At 40.4% G+C, this 14,867-nt stretch overlaps 2 protein-coding genes across 6 annotated transcripts in view; one reads left to right on the top strand and one right to left on the bottom strand.

The window, feature by feature from the left end:
- Positions 1–14,867, bottom strand: part of LOC138960360 (uncharacterized) — a 112,553-nt gene that overhangs the window by 38,228 nt on the left and 59,458 nt on the right. The window lies entirely within an intron of this gene.
- LOC138960356 (uncharacterized) lies at positions 5,341–13,376 on the top strand. Of its 4 annotated transcripts, none has more exons than XM_070332246.1 (6): positions 5,341–5,485; positions 9,792–10,115; positions 10,517–10,609; positions 11,051–11,170; positions 11,790–11,930; positions 12,360–13,376. In XM_070332246.1, exons 2-6 carry the CDS (start codon positions 9,836–9,838, stop codon positions 12,680–12,682), a joined length of 957 nt encoding a protein of 318 aa, XP_070188347.1. In that variant the 5' UTR covers positions 5,341–5,485; positions 9,792–9,835; the 3' UTR covers positions 12,683–13,376. The 4 variants fall into 4 exon arrangements, with proteins under 4 accessions (XP_070188347.1, XP_070188345.1, XP_070188344.1 ...); XM_070332244.1 differs by lacking the exon at positions 5,341–5,485 and adding an exon at positions 9,245–9,483; XM_070332243.1 differs by lacking the exon at positions 5,341–5,485 and adding an exon at positions 9,245–9,545.

Here is a 14,867-nt window from a genome sequence, read left to right as displayed (position 1 = left end):
TTGCGCAACCCCTATAACCCCCCCGGTAGTCCGGCCCTGCTTTCATACCCCATCACAGCTAAAAGATTCAAGAAGAATCTCATAGCGTAGTATTTAAAAAGAAGAAGAAGAAGAAGAAGAAGAAGAAGAACAAGTCGCGTAAGGCGAAAATACAATATTTAGTCAAGTAGCTGTCGAACTCACAGAATGAAACTGAACGCAACGCAACGCAGCAAGACCGTATACTCGTAGCATCGTCACTCCACCGCCCGTGGCAAAGGCAGTGCACGTGGAATGGACAAGAAGAGCGGGGTATTCGTTGCGCTGAGAAGGATAGCACGCTTTTCTGTACCTCTCTTCGTTTTAACTTTCTGAGCGTGTTTTTAATCCAAACATATCATATCTATATATTTTTGGAATCAGGAACCGACAAGGAATAAGATGAAAGTGTTTTTAAATTGATTTCGGGGAAAAAAAATTGATAATAATTTTTATATATTTAATTTTCAGAGCTTGTTTTTAATCCGAATATAACATATTTATATGTTTTTGGAATCGGCAAGTGATGGAGAATAAGATAAACGTAAATTTGGATCGTTTTATAAATTTTTTTTTTTTTTTACAATTTTCAGATTTTTAATGACCAAAGTCATTAATTAATTTTTAAGCCACCAAGCTGAAATGCAATACCGAACCCCGGGCTTCGTCGAAGAGTACTTGACGAAAATTTCAACCAATTTGGTTGAAAAATGAGGGCGTGACAGTGCCGCCTCAACTTTCACGAAAAGCCGGATATGACGTCATCAAAGACATTTATCAAAAAAATGAAAAAAACGTTCGGGGATTTCATACCCAGGAACTCTCATGTCAAATTTCATAAAGATCGGTCCAGTAGTTTAGTCTGAATCGCTCTACACACACACACAGACAGACGCACATACACCATACCCTCGTTTCGATTCCCCCTCGATGTTAAAATATTTAGTCAAAACTTGACTAAATATAAAAAGGACAGGTCTCATTATTGCCTTATTGGTATCCCAAATTTAAAAAAAAAATTGTTTCTTCTTTTATTTATTTATTAATTCATTTATTTATGAGTAGATATCATTTATCTATCATCTGTTTGTTTGTCTCTTTATTTATCATTATATTTGTATCTATTTGTCTTTTTATGTATGCATTTGTTCTTTGATTGATAGGTTGAGTGGTTGGTTGGTTGGTTGGTTGGTTGGTTGGTTGGTTGGTTGGTTGGTTGGTTGGATTGATGGTTGATTGGTTGATTGGTTGATTGATTGATTGATTGTTTGGTATTTTGTTTTTTATTCCTTTTTTAATAGTGAAAGGGACCTAACAATAAACACGGCTGAATCTGGTGAGTGACGCTGTTGTAAACTTGACATTCATCTCCAAAACCAACACACGTTCAATCAAAAGGCTTAGCTCTAGTGAAAACAGTTACAGAGATACACATTTTCCAGTTTTCATAAATGCTGTACTCACGAAGTCAACATTTGTATCACTTTCACTGTTTTTCCTAAGAGCTTAGCCTTTCGAACAAAACATAGATCTTGAACATTTTTGCAAAAGTTCAAATCATTCTGATGAATTGTTTTGAAATGATATTGTCATCATATCCGTGAACTAACATGTTTTGAGTCATCGCTTTGCTTAATTATCATTTAACAATCTTTACTTAGTCAATCTAAAAGCAAATTATTTTGGATCATATGCTATTATTCATGAGTGCCAGTGATGTTATGTGTGCAGGTGTTAGAGAATAGGCACCGTTCTATAAATATTTGTGACAGCAGCCATCGCAACGAGGAGTGTCGTCTGTTACAACAACTGTTGACCTTAACGGGGTCAAGAAGCCGCCCTTGGTAATATGGGGGTGGGACACGGAGACAGACAGACAGACAGACAGACAGAGGGAGGGAGATTTTTTTTTAATGAATAAATTATTAAAAAAAATAAAAAAATTAAAGTAAATAAATAAATTTTAGAAAGAATTAATTTTAAAAAATTAAATGAATAAATTAATAAAAAAATAAAAAAATTAAATGACCGAGCTCTTTACGCGTAGTGACATGGTAGACAAACAACCACCTGAAACCCGGACAAACAGGCAGAGCAAATCCAGTAAGCACCCTTTACAAGGCGGCTTAATAATCCAACGCATGTTCGCATGCTGTCAGTGATAGAACGAGACCCGAAGGGAAGTAACTCATTACCGCCTCTTTCCAAAGTAAATGACGTACACACTTTTGCGTCACTTAACCTTCACAGTACCAATGATTATTACTCATGAACGGCCCATACTTTTAAATATTCAACATAAAAATTATCCTTCTGCACAACCCACGCCATCCAAATAGAAATAAACAAAGTAAAATGACTTCTTTAATTCAAAAGTGGGTCGTCCACAACCCACCACATATAGACTGTGTAGTTCAAATGACGTCACTATTTATTTGTTTATTTACGGAATAATTCTTCAAAAATCGGTCGTTATGAAGGATCTATGGTGTTTGAGATTTACATGAAGTCTCGATCAAAAATCCATGTCCCACCTCATATTACCAAGGGCGGGCTTCTTGACCCCGTTAAGGTCAACACTTGTTTTTGTCATGCTGTCAGTGATAGAACGAGACTCGAAGGGAAGTAACTCGGAGTTCTGGGTGCGGGAATTCCCGCAAACGTATGAGTCTGTCAGTGGGTTTCGTTCCCTGGCTCGGTTTGTAAAAGCGTTAAAAGCTAATATCTTCCGTTTGACTACCGTTAGGAATGTCATTTTTTGCATACACCCTGTCTAACCCTATTCCTAACAATTTCACGAAATTTGAGCTTAATTGACCCAGAGACACAAGTCTTACCCGACAAACACCGACCGACCGCCCGCCCGCCTCAAACAAACAAACAGACAGAGCAAATCCAGTAAGCCCCATTATACTAATGGTGGCTTAAAAATGGGCACCACCGTAAAATACCTTTATAAGCGCACAGTATCGAGCAAACGCCTACAACCTACTTTGGGTCAAAATCTGCGTGTACGGTATAGTACCTTGTAAACGACAACCCCCCACATTTGCATCAACGGTTTCAGAAAAAAAATATGTTTTGTGGTGGTTTCTTAAGATCCGCACACAGTACTGAACTAGTAGAACAGCAATGCCAAAACAGGATGAAGATTTGCTAGAGTAGACTCACCTGAGGTTTGAAGAGGTCGACCTTGGGGGATTTAGTTTGGAACCGATTCTGAACAGGGTTCCTTCCCTGGTAAACGCCCACCCCCTATTGTTGAGAGAAATAGGTGCATTATGAAGGTGGGCGCTTACAAGGTACTTTACGGTATATGGTTGGAAAAATATAAGTTAATAACATGCGGGGAAAAAACAGGCCTGGGAAAAAAACATGAGGCTAAGGCCGTATACTTTATAGTCGGTTATATTTGTCACTGATATTATAGGATCCACTCAGAGCGGTAATATCCGATCCACGTAATCGGTCACGTGACCAAAACCATGCTGACGTTCCTTAAGGCGATGGAGGACACCTTGTTCCCAGTTTCTTCCTCATTTGACAGTATTAACATTAACAGTATCTCCTCTTGTCTTTCTTATATTGCCACAGCTTTTCAAGATTCATTCCTCCTAACGATCATGTAAACGACCATAAAGCTGTCCCGGATTTTACGTGGGACAAAAGCATTCTTCCACTTGAACACATAGGACAAGACAACAACCTGGCAAACGTCTTATGCAGAGGGGCAATTTGTAGCTGAGTTCATATCGCAGACTGATATAGGTGTCAGTTACAAAATGTATCGAGCAACAACAAAAATGCAATTCCACACAGGCAGTACACGGAATATAGATTGAAGGAAGGTCTCCTGTTGTCAAAGTCAGACCCTCTAGGGAAACAACAAATTGCAGACATGAGCTCATACCACGGTATCTCATAAAGAACCATACCTACCAAAACCAGTTGCACAATTTCAAAATATAATTTGCAGTCGGTTTTTTTTTTTTTTTTTTTTTTTTTGGGGGGGGGGGGGGTTGTTTGTTGATGTTTTTTGCTATCATGGACAGATTTTGTATGGAACTGGCAAGCACATATGCCTTTTTCTGAGAAAAACAACAACACAACAACAAACAAAACGATTAAGACCCCTGTGAATATAAAGGCTTTGTCTTCGACACATCAAATCAGGTATTCTGTCGTAGGTTTGTTAATTCGTTTGTTTGTTTGTCTGTCCGTGTGTCTGTGTGTTTTAAATCTGTGAATATATGGGGGATCAAAATTGAAAGACTATGAGAATGGCAGGAAAATCGGGTGCGCAGGCACAAAACGCAAGAGCTAATGAAAAAATGCCTTGCTTGTGTGTTCTCTATAGCCTTGCGAGACCAATCCCTCTTTGGCTGCGGCCCTTGTGTGGTTTGTCGCCGAGCGGCAGTCTTCGCACTGCACTCGTCTATCGAGGGCTACCGTTGAAATCGGGCGATTTATCTCAAGATCATTGTCCACTTATCGAAAGCTTAAGGTTGGTATTGTTTCCGTTCTGATCCTTCAGATGACAATTCAGTATTAAATCGTGGCTAGATGAGATGTTATTAAGCATTACATCTTCAGAATATCAGCCAGGCAGCAAACTTAAGTTGGAAATAGTATGACTGAAATACACAGTTTCAAGTGTCAATCTGCGTCCCGAAAATTAATCGACCGACGCTGTGAACTTCATATGCTTTCATTCTTTTTTGTTTAAGGGCTTTGTCGCCTTTTTCAGTGAAGACATATTATGGATCAGCGGCTTGGGTAAATTCACTGCCCCTTAAGATGTCGTTGTAACTTAACTTGACATGGCAGCAAAAATGTCGGTGAACACGTTCTTGATATAATATCTAACAATTAGCGCAGAAATAAGCCCCCATGCAAGCTCTTTTTGTCAGGATCCATTTCTTTTTTGTAAACTAAACAAATGTACGTCTCTTTCTATAGTTTAATTGTGCACTTGATTTCCGAGGAAAAAACACACATTATGCAGTACGACCTATGTAATGTGGGTGTACCGCGTGTCTTTATTTTTAGTTATTCCTGTCAGTAACAACGGGGAAATCCGACCTTGCTAACGGAGGCGAAAACACATCATTTTTATTTTCTGACTGCGGGAACCAGCTCCACTGAGAAAACAAAAACAAAAAACAGGCCTTACAATTAATATATCAAAAAGAAATATTTTCTACGGTTTTTTAAAACCTCCATAAACACGAAAATACGATCCTTGGTTGCCAAAGTTAGGAGTTCCGGTGACACGTCATTATGATGTCATGAAGGGCCTAAGTCCCGATGAACACCGTCAGTCTTTGAATATAAAAACCCAAATGACCTGTCAAAATGCAGCTAGAAAATAATTGGCATTGCATTGCATTGCACTCGTCTCTCGAGGGCTACCGTTGAAATCCGGCGATTTATCTCAAGATCATTGTCCACTTATCGAAAGCTTAAGGTTGGTATTTTTTCCGTTCTGATCCTTCAGATGACAAAGTTAAGTATTAAGTCGTGGCTAGATGAGATGTTATTAAGCATTACATCTTCAGAATATCAGCCAGGCAGCAAACTTAAGTTGGAAATAAGGGAAAGTCGCCAATCCCGGAACAGTCGGCTAACTTGGAACACCTCAATATGCGGTCAACGGTAAACAATTCATGAAATTTTGTTTAGCAGAAATGTCTAGTGACCTCCCCCGATGTTATTGCAAAAAGAAAAATGGCAACTGCGGCAAAACCAAAGAAGAGGTAGGTTTTTTTAACTTTTCTCCCTTCTTCTTCTTATTTCTATTGTCTAGAATTCGTTTTATTACTCTTTATCTATATACGTTCACATAAAATGTTGATTGCTATTACAAACCTACATCAATGTGTTACACTATGAACGGGGAAAAAAGATTGGAAACGTCACATGTATCCTACAGCTAAAGTCGAAATCCATGCAGGTGCCATGCGGCTATGCTGGAACACATATAGAGGCAAACATGGAACAGTGTTCCAGCTTTGACGCATTCTGTTCCATCTTACCCTCATCAAACGATAAAGTGAACACTGGTGTTTTTAGTCCGTGGCAGGCTAATTGCCCCCGGGATAATTATTCCCCGACAACTGCCCCCCCCCCCCCTCCGGATAATTGCCCTACTAGGACAATTGCCCCCCGGACACCTGCCCCCCCACCGAGGGAGGACAACTGCCCCCCGGACACCTGCCCCCCAATTTTTTTCTCACCACTCTTCGTGCAAGTTTTTGCAAAAGCCGTTTACTTCAATAAGAGTGTGTGTGTGTGTGTGAGTTTATGTGTGTGTGTGCGTGTGTTCGTGTGTGTGTGTGTGTGTGTGTGTGTGTGTGTGTGTGTGTGTGTGTGTGTGTGTGTGTGAGTGTGTTTGCTGGTGTAAATGCGGGCGTAAGTGTGGGCGTGCAAGTGTCTGTGTCGGTTTGTCTGTGTGTATGTCTGTCAGTTTGTCTTTGTCTGGGTGTTTACAGTATTTATGTGTATGTGTCTATATGTGTGTGAGTGTGTGTGTATATATGTGTGTGTGTGTGTGTGTGTGTGTGTGTGTGTGTGTGTGTGTGTGTGTGTGTGTGTGTGTGTCACGAAGAAAACAATCTGAAATTATCACTTCTTTTCCTGTCAAACAAAAGCTGGAGATGTCACTCGCAAAAAGGAATGCAAAAGAACAGAAGAGAGGAAAGAAGGTAGCTACGAAATGTTCGACTCAGAGAAACAAGACGGGAACATCTTCTCAGAGGAAGAAAAGGGGAAAATTATCGACGATGCGTGCTATCCCGGAGGAATACACTTGGTACTGTTTTATGTGTGGCACAAACTCTCCTGAGGACATGGTGCAGTGCCAGCAGTGCTCTTTATGGGTACACGAGGATTGCGCTGTCAGCAGAGGACAAAGGGACTTTGTCTGCGACATCTGTACATAGTTAGCCTATTTGTTTGTGTTATTTGCTTTGCGGCTTTATGCGTATTGATTGTAGCATTTAGTTAATTGGGCAGGTAGCCCTTTTAATATCTGTTTGTGATCGGAAGAGGGGTAAAAATTATGCTGCGAAATATCTTGGTACTGCTTCTTGTGTGGCACCAACACCCCTTTGAACATTATACAGTGCCAACAGTATACACACGGCATTGATCACACGAGGACTGCACTGAAAGTAGAAAACAAAAGGACATTGAGTGAAAAATCGTTTCTTAGCTTCTTTTTTCATGTTTTACAAAAACAGTTTTTTTATCCGATTTGTTTAGACCTAGCCCTTATTTATATTTTTTCACATTTGAGGCATTAATTGTTATCAAATTTACTATTTCTTTGGTAAAAATCCAATGTTATGTGAAAAAACAGACATTTAAATAAGATGGTTAAATCAAAATGTTATGACGTATGAATTTATCTTGTGTGTGTGGCAATGTGTAATTGTGTGCGTGTGATTGAGAGTGTGTGGGTGTATATATGTGTGTGTGAGACACAGACAGAGCTAGAAAGAGAGTCAGTGTGTTTTTGGATGTGTTCCGAGTTTGACAACACAGTGTTCCACTTTACACACCCATGCGTCCAACCTGGAACAAATGCAGAAATTTTTATAATGGTCAGTTTGATGAGTTGTGTGACTTTTATTTTATTTTATGTTGTTCGTTTGTTTACTGATAGAGTCTAGTATGTGACAATATAAAAAACGCTTTGCAATAATAATTTTTTTGTCTGGTACGGCTGTTTCTCCTTAACTGTTCCAGGTTTAGCGACATTCCCATAGTATGACTGAAATACACAGTTTCAAGTGTCAATCTGCGTCCCGAAAATTAATCGACCGACGCTGTGAACTTCATATTAGGCCTAAAAAAAAATAGGTGTGGTTACGGTAACCCGACCTACCCTATTTTTAGGGGCCGATCCTATAACTTTTTATTACATTTGTCAACAAAAAAACAAAAAAACAAAAAAACCGAGTGCAAAAAACGCAATGAAAGCGAAAGCGCCCGTGTCGCACACTTATTTCCCTGTCAAGTAGGTTTAATTTGTACACATTAGAAAAAAAAGTTTAAAAAAAAAAGTGATTGCCTACCTACCTACCCTATTTTTTTTGGCTATGTTACCGTAACCACACCTATTTTTTTTTTTTGGCCTTATATGCTTTCATTCTTTTTCAGTGAAGACATATTATGGATCAGGGGCTTGGGTAAATTCGCTGCCCCTGAAGAAGTTATTCCTGTTACTTAGTAACAACGGGGAAATCCGACCTTGCTAACGGAGGCGAAAACACATCATTTTCATTTTCTGACTGCGGGAACCAGCTCCACTGAGAAAAAAAGAAAAAAACAGGCCTTAAAATTAATATATCAAAAAGAAATATTTTCTACGGTTTTTTAAAACCTCCATTAACACAAAAATACGATCCTTGGTTGCCAAAGTTAGGAGTTCCGGTGACACGTCATTATGATGTCATGAAGGGCCTAAGTCCCGATGAACACCGTCAGTCTTTGAATACCCAAATGACCTGTCAAAATGCAGCTAAAAAATGATTTGCATTGCATTACGCCCGCAAAAGCATGTCGCAGGGACACGTGAGGCTCTCAATCAGAAGCAAAGAGTGCTCAATGAAGCCGGAATCAGTAATTATGTCAGTATACCGGACACTGGACTGGCCATTCGTCTATCTAGAGTTGGAATAATAATGCAAAAAGGGTGTCTACGACTTCCGAAGTAGTCCCCTTCTATTTCTAGCGGGTAACTTTAAACTACATGTACCTGGACAAAAATCAAAGCAGGGTCAGTTTCAACGTAGGATACAAATGTAACAAACAATGCTGAGTCCCTGGTTTGAGTCTAAAATCATGACTGGAACCTCAAGAAATAAACAATTACTGTATTAAAAACAATAACTAAAAACTAAACGCAACATGACTAGTGTCAGTGTGTCTGACTTACAATAATGATGGAATACAGTGGAATACAGTGGAATATAGTGGAATACAGTAGAATACAGTGGAATATAGTGGAATACAGTGGAATATAGTGGAATATAGTGGAATACAGTGGAATATAGTGGAATATATTGGAATACGGTGGAATATAGTGGAATACAGTGGAATATAGTGGAATACAGTGGAATACAGTGGAATATAGTGGAATACAGTGGAATATAGTTGAATACAGTGGATTACAGTGGAATATAGTGCACTTTCTCATTTATTTTCTCCCCAATCACCACCCACCCGCCTCCTAACAGTTTCTATCTCAGACTCACTGGACTGATGAGAAGAAACGCAGTGAATCACAAACCGGGAGAAAATACAAAGGGCTTAAAAGGATTTAGAAACTTAAATGAAGATGATAACACGAAGTCGCAACTCGTGATGAGGCACCAAATGCCAAGTATGTTCAGTTTGAGACTTGAGGAACAATTTTCGAAAGACTGACTGATCAAACCGCAAGGCAACTTACCGTTCGAGGTCGGGAAAAGAACTACTGTGTCAGCTTCTTGTACAGATTAATACAAGAGAACAGCCAAAAGGTCTGTGATAAAGAAGAGTCACATTAGCACAGAATTACATTTATGAATACAACGGATTTGTTCTCTTATTTGACAGACCATACAGTCTATTTCAGCCTGTTCTTACTACTGTGACGTACATTTATGTATGTTTTTCTAATATACGGTATGTGATTGGAAAAACAGAAGTGATATTTCATATTTGGACTGTTTACAGATTTGATCAAAATAATTCTAATGGGTTTTGATTTTCTTCTCTTTCCTCAGATTTTGTTTCTTTCTGAGCGGTCAACTAAACCCAAACAGCTAGAATGGGAAGTAATGCATCCTTCAAACTCCTGTCACTGTTCTTTGCCCTTTCGGCAACGACGGTCACAGTGTTTGGGGACGAACCTGTCTGGAAAAATCTTGGTCTGAACGAATGCTTGAACATGCAGAATCTATACGAAACGTGTGGCTACCTACAGTTCTGCAGTGACAGTAATCTCAACAAAGGCTGCAGGAATTGCAGTAATATTTCTGACCAATGGTGCCAAACCGATCCTGACACATTCCGGCAGAAATATCCTTCGTGCCAGATAGAATGCGCAGGTCAGTCTCAGTCTCTGTCTGTCGTCTGTCTGTCTGTCTGTCTGTCTGTCTGTCTGTCTGTCTCTCTCTCTCTCTCTCTCTCTCTCTCAGTCTCTCTCTCTCCGTCTCTCTCTCTCTCTCTCTCTCTCTCTCAGTCTCTCTCTCTCTCAGTCTCTCTCTCTCAGTCTCTCTCTCTCTCTCTCAGTCTCTCTCAGTCTCTCTCTCTCTCTCTCTCTCTCTCTCTCTCTCTCTCTCTCTCTCTCTCTCTCTCTCTCTCATCTACATGATCGCTATTATCAACGTCCCCATCAATGTGATCTTGGACGAATCGATTATCTTCATAATGTTGTGTGTGAGTTTATCAAGTTTGATATTTTGCAAGCACTGAACACAGATTCTGACATTACTTGTATAAATTGCAGAGAAGAAAATGAACATTCTGAAGAAGAATAATTCTGCACTGGTCAGACAAGTTACCGACCTACAGGACACGCTTTCTGACGTCAAAGCAAACGGTAAGAAAAAACAGTACTGTACGCAACGTCTTGTTTGCTTTATGATTGAAAACGTGCACATGGTCGAATCTGAAGCACGAATTGTCCTACTTTCTAACACAAAATCTAGTTCAACTACCAGGAGACACATTCCGGAGTCAAAAAACGCTTACTACTACAGGTAAAAAAAACCACAGAAATGTCATGTTTGTTGAGTTTATAAATGAAGACGTGATGCTCAAGCTTTCATCATTAAACTTGACAGTGACACACTTAAAACGCCTAAACAGTTGTCTCGAAGACAAGCAGTATAACACGTGAAAACCACACAAAACGTTTCAAAAAGCCCAGAAAAAAAGACACACAGACATTGACATGATGATGATGATGATGATGATGATGATGATGATGATGATGATGATGATGGTGATGGTGATGATGATGATGATGATGATGATGCAGAGGGGGCACTGGCGACCTGCCAGGCGGACCTGAAGGTGAAAAACGAGACCCTGCAAAAGCTACGACACGACGAGCAGCTGAAGAACATTGAGGCAATGAAGGAAACCTCCGAAACGATACGTGAGTAACTCAACTTTGCAAAACATAAACAACAAATAATATTCATTTCTAAAAATAAAAAAATAAAAACTACGTGCGTCAATGGTCTGATTTATTTCCCAAGTATAAGGGAGAGGGACAAGCTATAACAACTGACTCTATGTTTGCTTGCTTGTTAGTTGTTGTCGTTGTTGTTGTTGTTGTTGTTGTTGTTTTCGTTGTTGTTGTCGTTGTTGTTGATGATGTCGTCGTCGTTGTTGTTGTTGTTGTTGTGCAGTGGACACTATCCCAGAGACCAATCACTAAACCTATAGATAATCGAAGATGTGAAAAGTAGACAACAATACAAATCGCACGCAAGGTTTCAAAGCCGTGAGCTGGGGAAAAATTGATGATATATATATATAGCTTTTAGGCCTTCCCTACTCTCACCCCTGGCCTTAAACACCATTGTGTGTGGGGGGGGTCTGTGTCTGTGCGTGCGTCCTCGTGTGTGCGTGCGTCTGTTGTTTGTCTGTCTGTCTGTCTGTCTGTCTGTCTGTCTGTCTGTCTGCGATTTTGAATTTATCAAATTTAGATGCAGACAAAAAAAATGTTCTAAAAGATTGTATAATGTATTGCATCGTTTATAATGATACAGAAAACGAAACTCAGCTGAAGTGGATTGGGATAGGAACGTCTTGCTTGCTGTTCATAATCCTGGTCGTTGTCCTGTGTGATGATGTTTCTTTGCGCAAAAAGGCAAGGCGCAATGCCTCTGACTCACCTCACTCTACTGCTTGTGAGTTGAACTTCCTATTCATGACAGTAGCTTGGATTTAATAACGGATTGATTCATGGATTGATTGATGGATGGAAGGTGGACGGATGGGTGGGTGGGTGGCCGGGTGGATGGATGGATTGATTGACAGTTGTCTGACTGAATTTCGGGAGTTCATAAACTCTTCTTGTGATTCAGTGTTTTACGAATAAATGAGAGAGAAAAAACTACTGGTACTGACAGAATGAAGCAGTGTGTGAATGAAGGAACAACATTGGCATTCTTCGTGACTTCAGATGCGTGAAGCAATAAACATTTTAACGTTTCATTCTGACATTCATGCTTGTACTGATTTAAAAAAAATTAAAAATGACCGACCGACTCTGACCAACATAAGAACAAACTATAAGGTTACACAGCTTTTTGACCACACGATTCTTGTTTCCACAGCATCGCAGAACCAAAGGCTAATAAAGAAATGGATGACGCGTCTTCTCTGCTGCCTGAAAAGGCCAAAAAGACCCACAGAAGAGGATCGACCAATGGTTACATCCATTCAGCAACGGTCAATTGGTTTGCCTATCACTGAAACCACTAGGGTTGTCGTCAATCCCTCCGACAGTGGTCAGGGTAGTGAGGTGGCCAGCGACAGGAGCAACACCAGCAGCGCGAGTGATGTCCGAGTGGTCGCCGGGGGAACTGACCATAACCCCAGTGACACCAAAGACTTTATGACCACTCAGAAAGGAGCCGCAACAGGCGAATGGGTCTGAACTGGGCAGATTTACAAATATGATGTGGAGACACAATGAGTCCGTGTGTGTGTGTACGTGTGTGTACGCGTGCGTGCGTGCGTGCGTGTATGCGTGCGTGTGTGTGCATGTGTGCACGTGTGTGACTGTGTGTGTGTACTTAAGTCAGAGACAAATGTACTTAATTCAGAGACAACTACACAAGTTTTTACATTTCTACAATTATACGCGTGCAGACTACATCTATAGTATGTTTTCGCTCTGAAATCTGATCTCTTGAGAAAGGCGTGTTTGAAAACTAAGATGAGCAAAACTGGTGTTGTCGCATTTTGACAGATGCTTGTGAGTATACGGTACAGTGTGGAATAAGTAGTTGTGTCGAATAAGTACGTTTCTTACTGTTTCTTTCTTAGTGACTGAATTAATCTACCCATGGGTTTTTTCATGAAGCATTTCCAGCATTTTTTTTTCTTTTTCTACCGGCTAATAATGTTACTGAATAAAAAAAAAAATATGGATGACTTGAGGTATCACTGACCCCTACCCCGTACCAAGACCCACTCTTCCCTTTTATCCAAACTCCAACCATTGACAATATTTCGCTCGACTTCATCCGGAGAATAAATTAGAACACCTGAAACTCATCTATGTTACCTTTTTTTATTTATTTCCTTCTTTTCTGAACAGAATAAACCCTTTTATATGAACACTTGAATATGATCTCAATTTTCAATTCCATCAATCTCTTTATCAGCGTGCTATATGTTTTCCTCCATTTAAGTTTCTTTATTGCAAGGCCTGGCCTCTCTCATGCTCTAAGTCATTGAATATCATAATTATTTTAAACATAATAAATAAATGCAGTCTTTAATATGCTCCGAGTTGCAGTGTGTGTGTGTGTGTGTGTGTGTGTGTGTGTAAGTTTGTGCGTGTGTACGTTTGTGTGTGTGTGTGTGTGTGTGTGTGTGTGTGTGTGTGTACGTTTGTGTGTGAGTGTGTGTGTGTGTGTACGTTTGTGTGTGTGTGTGTGTGTGTGTGTGCGTGCGTGCGTGTGTGTGTGTGCGTGCGTGTGACTACTGGTGCCACTGTGTAGTCTTTTCATGCTGGCAAATATTGACCAGATCATGTTGTAAACCGCTTGTTTGTCAGTGTGCCTCTCTCACTACCAACATAAACCGGATACTCGCAGAGCCGGTGTAACACGAGAAAATTACTCCCACGAAATTTTTACTCCGGAGTAAACATTTCGTACGAAAAAGTTACTCCCTTTACGAAAAAAGCACCACCCCCCCCCCCCCCCCCACCCCCCACCCCCCCCCCCCCCCCCCCCCCATTGCACGAGAAAATTACTCCCCAAGACAGGTGAGTTCCGAGTAAACATTTCGTACAAAAATGTTACTCCCCTGACGAATAAATAACGAATAAATTACTTCACCCCAACACGAGCAATTTAACTTCCCATGCCAGGTGTACGACTGAAATGTTTACTCCCTTGTCCCCTGTTAGTCTTGGTGGTGGAAGGGGTGGAAGGAGGGTAGCGCGACATTCGTGTGCGCGAGATCACGTATTGGCATTATCCCTTCGCCCGCATCCCATTTTTGCGTACGAGATTTTTACTGGAAGTAAACAAAATGGGGAGTAAAAATTTCGTGGAGGGAGTAATTTTTTCGTGCCTTGGGGAGTTCTTTTCTCGTACGAAAAGTGTACTCGGAGTAAGAATTTCGTACGAAATATTTACTCCGGAGTAAAGTTTTCGTGGAGTAAAAATTTCGTGTTACACCGCCGGGTGGCACACCCGCCTAGCTCTAACTACTGAATAAATCGAGCTAACACAATAAAATGTGACGACCTTTTTGCACCCTGGTACCTGCTAGGGATGGTGTGACTTGCAATCATGACATGATTGGCGCGGCCTTAGCCTTTGCCGGCTCAGATGACTCACCGAGCAGTTCACCATGGAAAAACATGTCGCGTTCCATCCACCACGTGTTGTAATCGTGATGGTCCAATTACGTATACTTATGAATTCGTACGGCCTAAGCCATTTTTCGATTAATCTTTCAGTAATATGTGACACTTTGAGTCACACAAAAAAAGTGTTGTGCTTGGGAGGCTGTTAGCGTGGCATGCCCCGTGTTGTAATTGGAACATTTTTATTTTCTAGGTTTATGTTGAGTATTCTATTAGTTGTATGTATTGATCTCAG

This window comes from Littorina saxatilis, linkage group LG2 (genome assembly GCF_037325665.1).
Source record: "Littorina saxatilis isolate snail1 linkage group LG2, US_GU_Lsax_2.0, whole genome shotgun sequence".
Taxonomy (NCBI): Eukaryota; Metazoa; Mollusca; class Gastropoda; order Littorinimorpha; family Littorinidae; genus Littorina; species Littorina saxatilis.
This window is presented reverse-complemented; position numbering and strand designations above follow the sequence as displayed.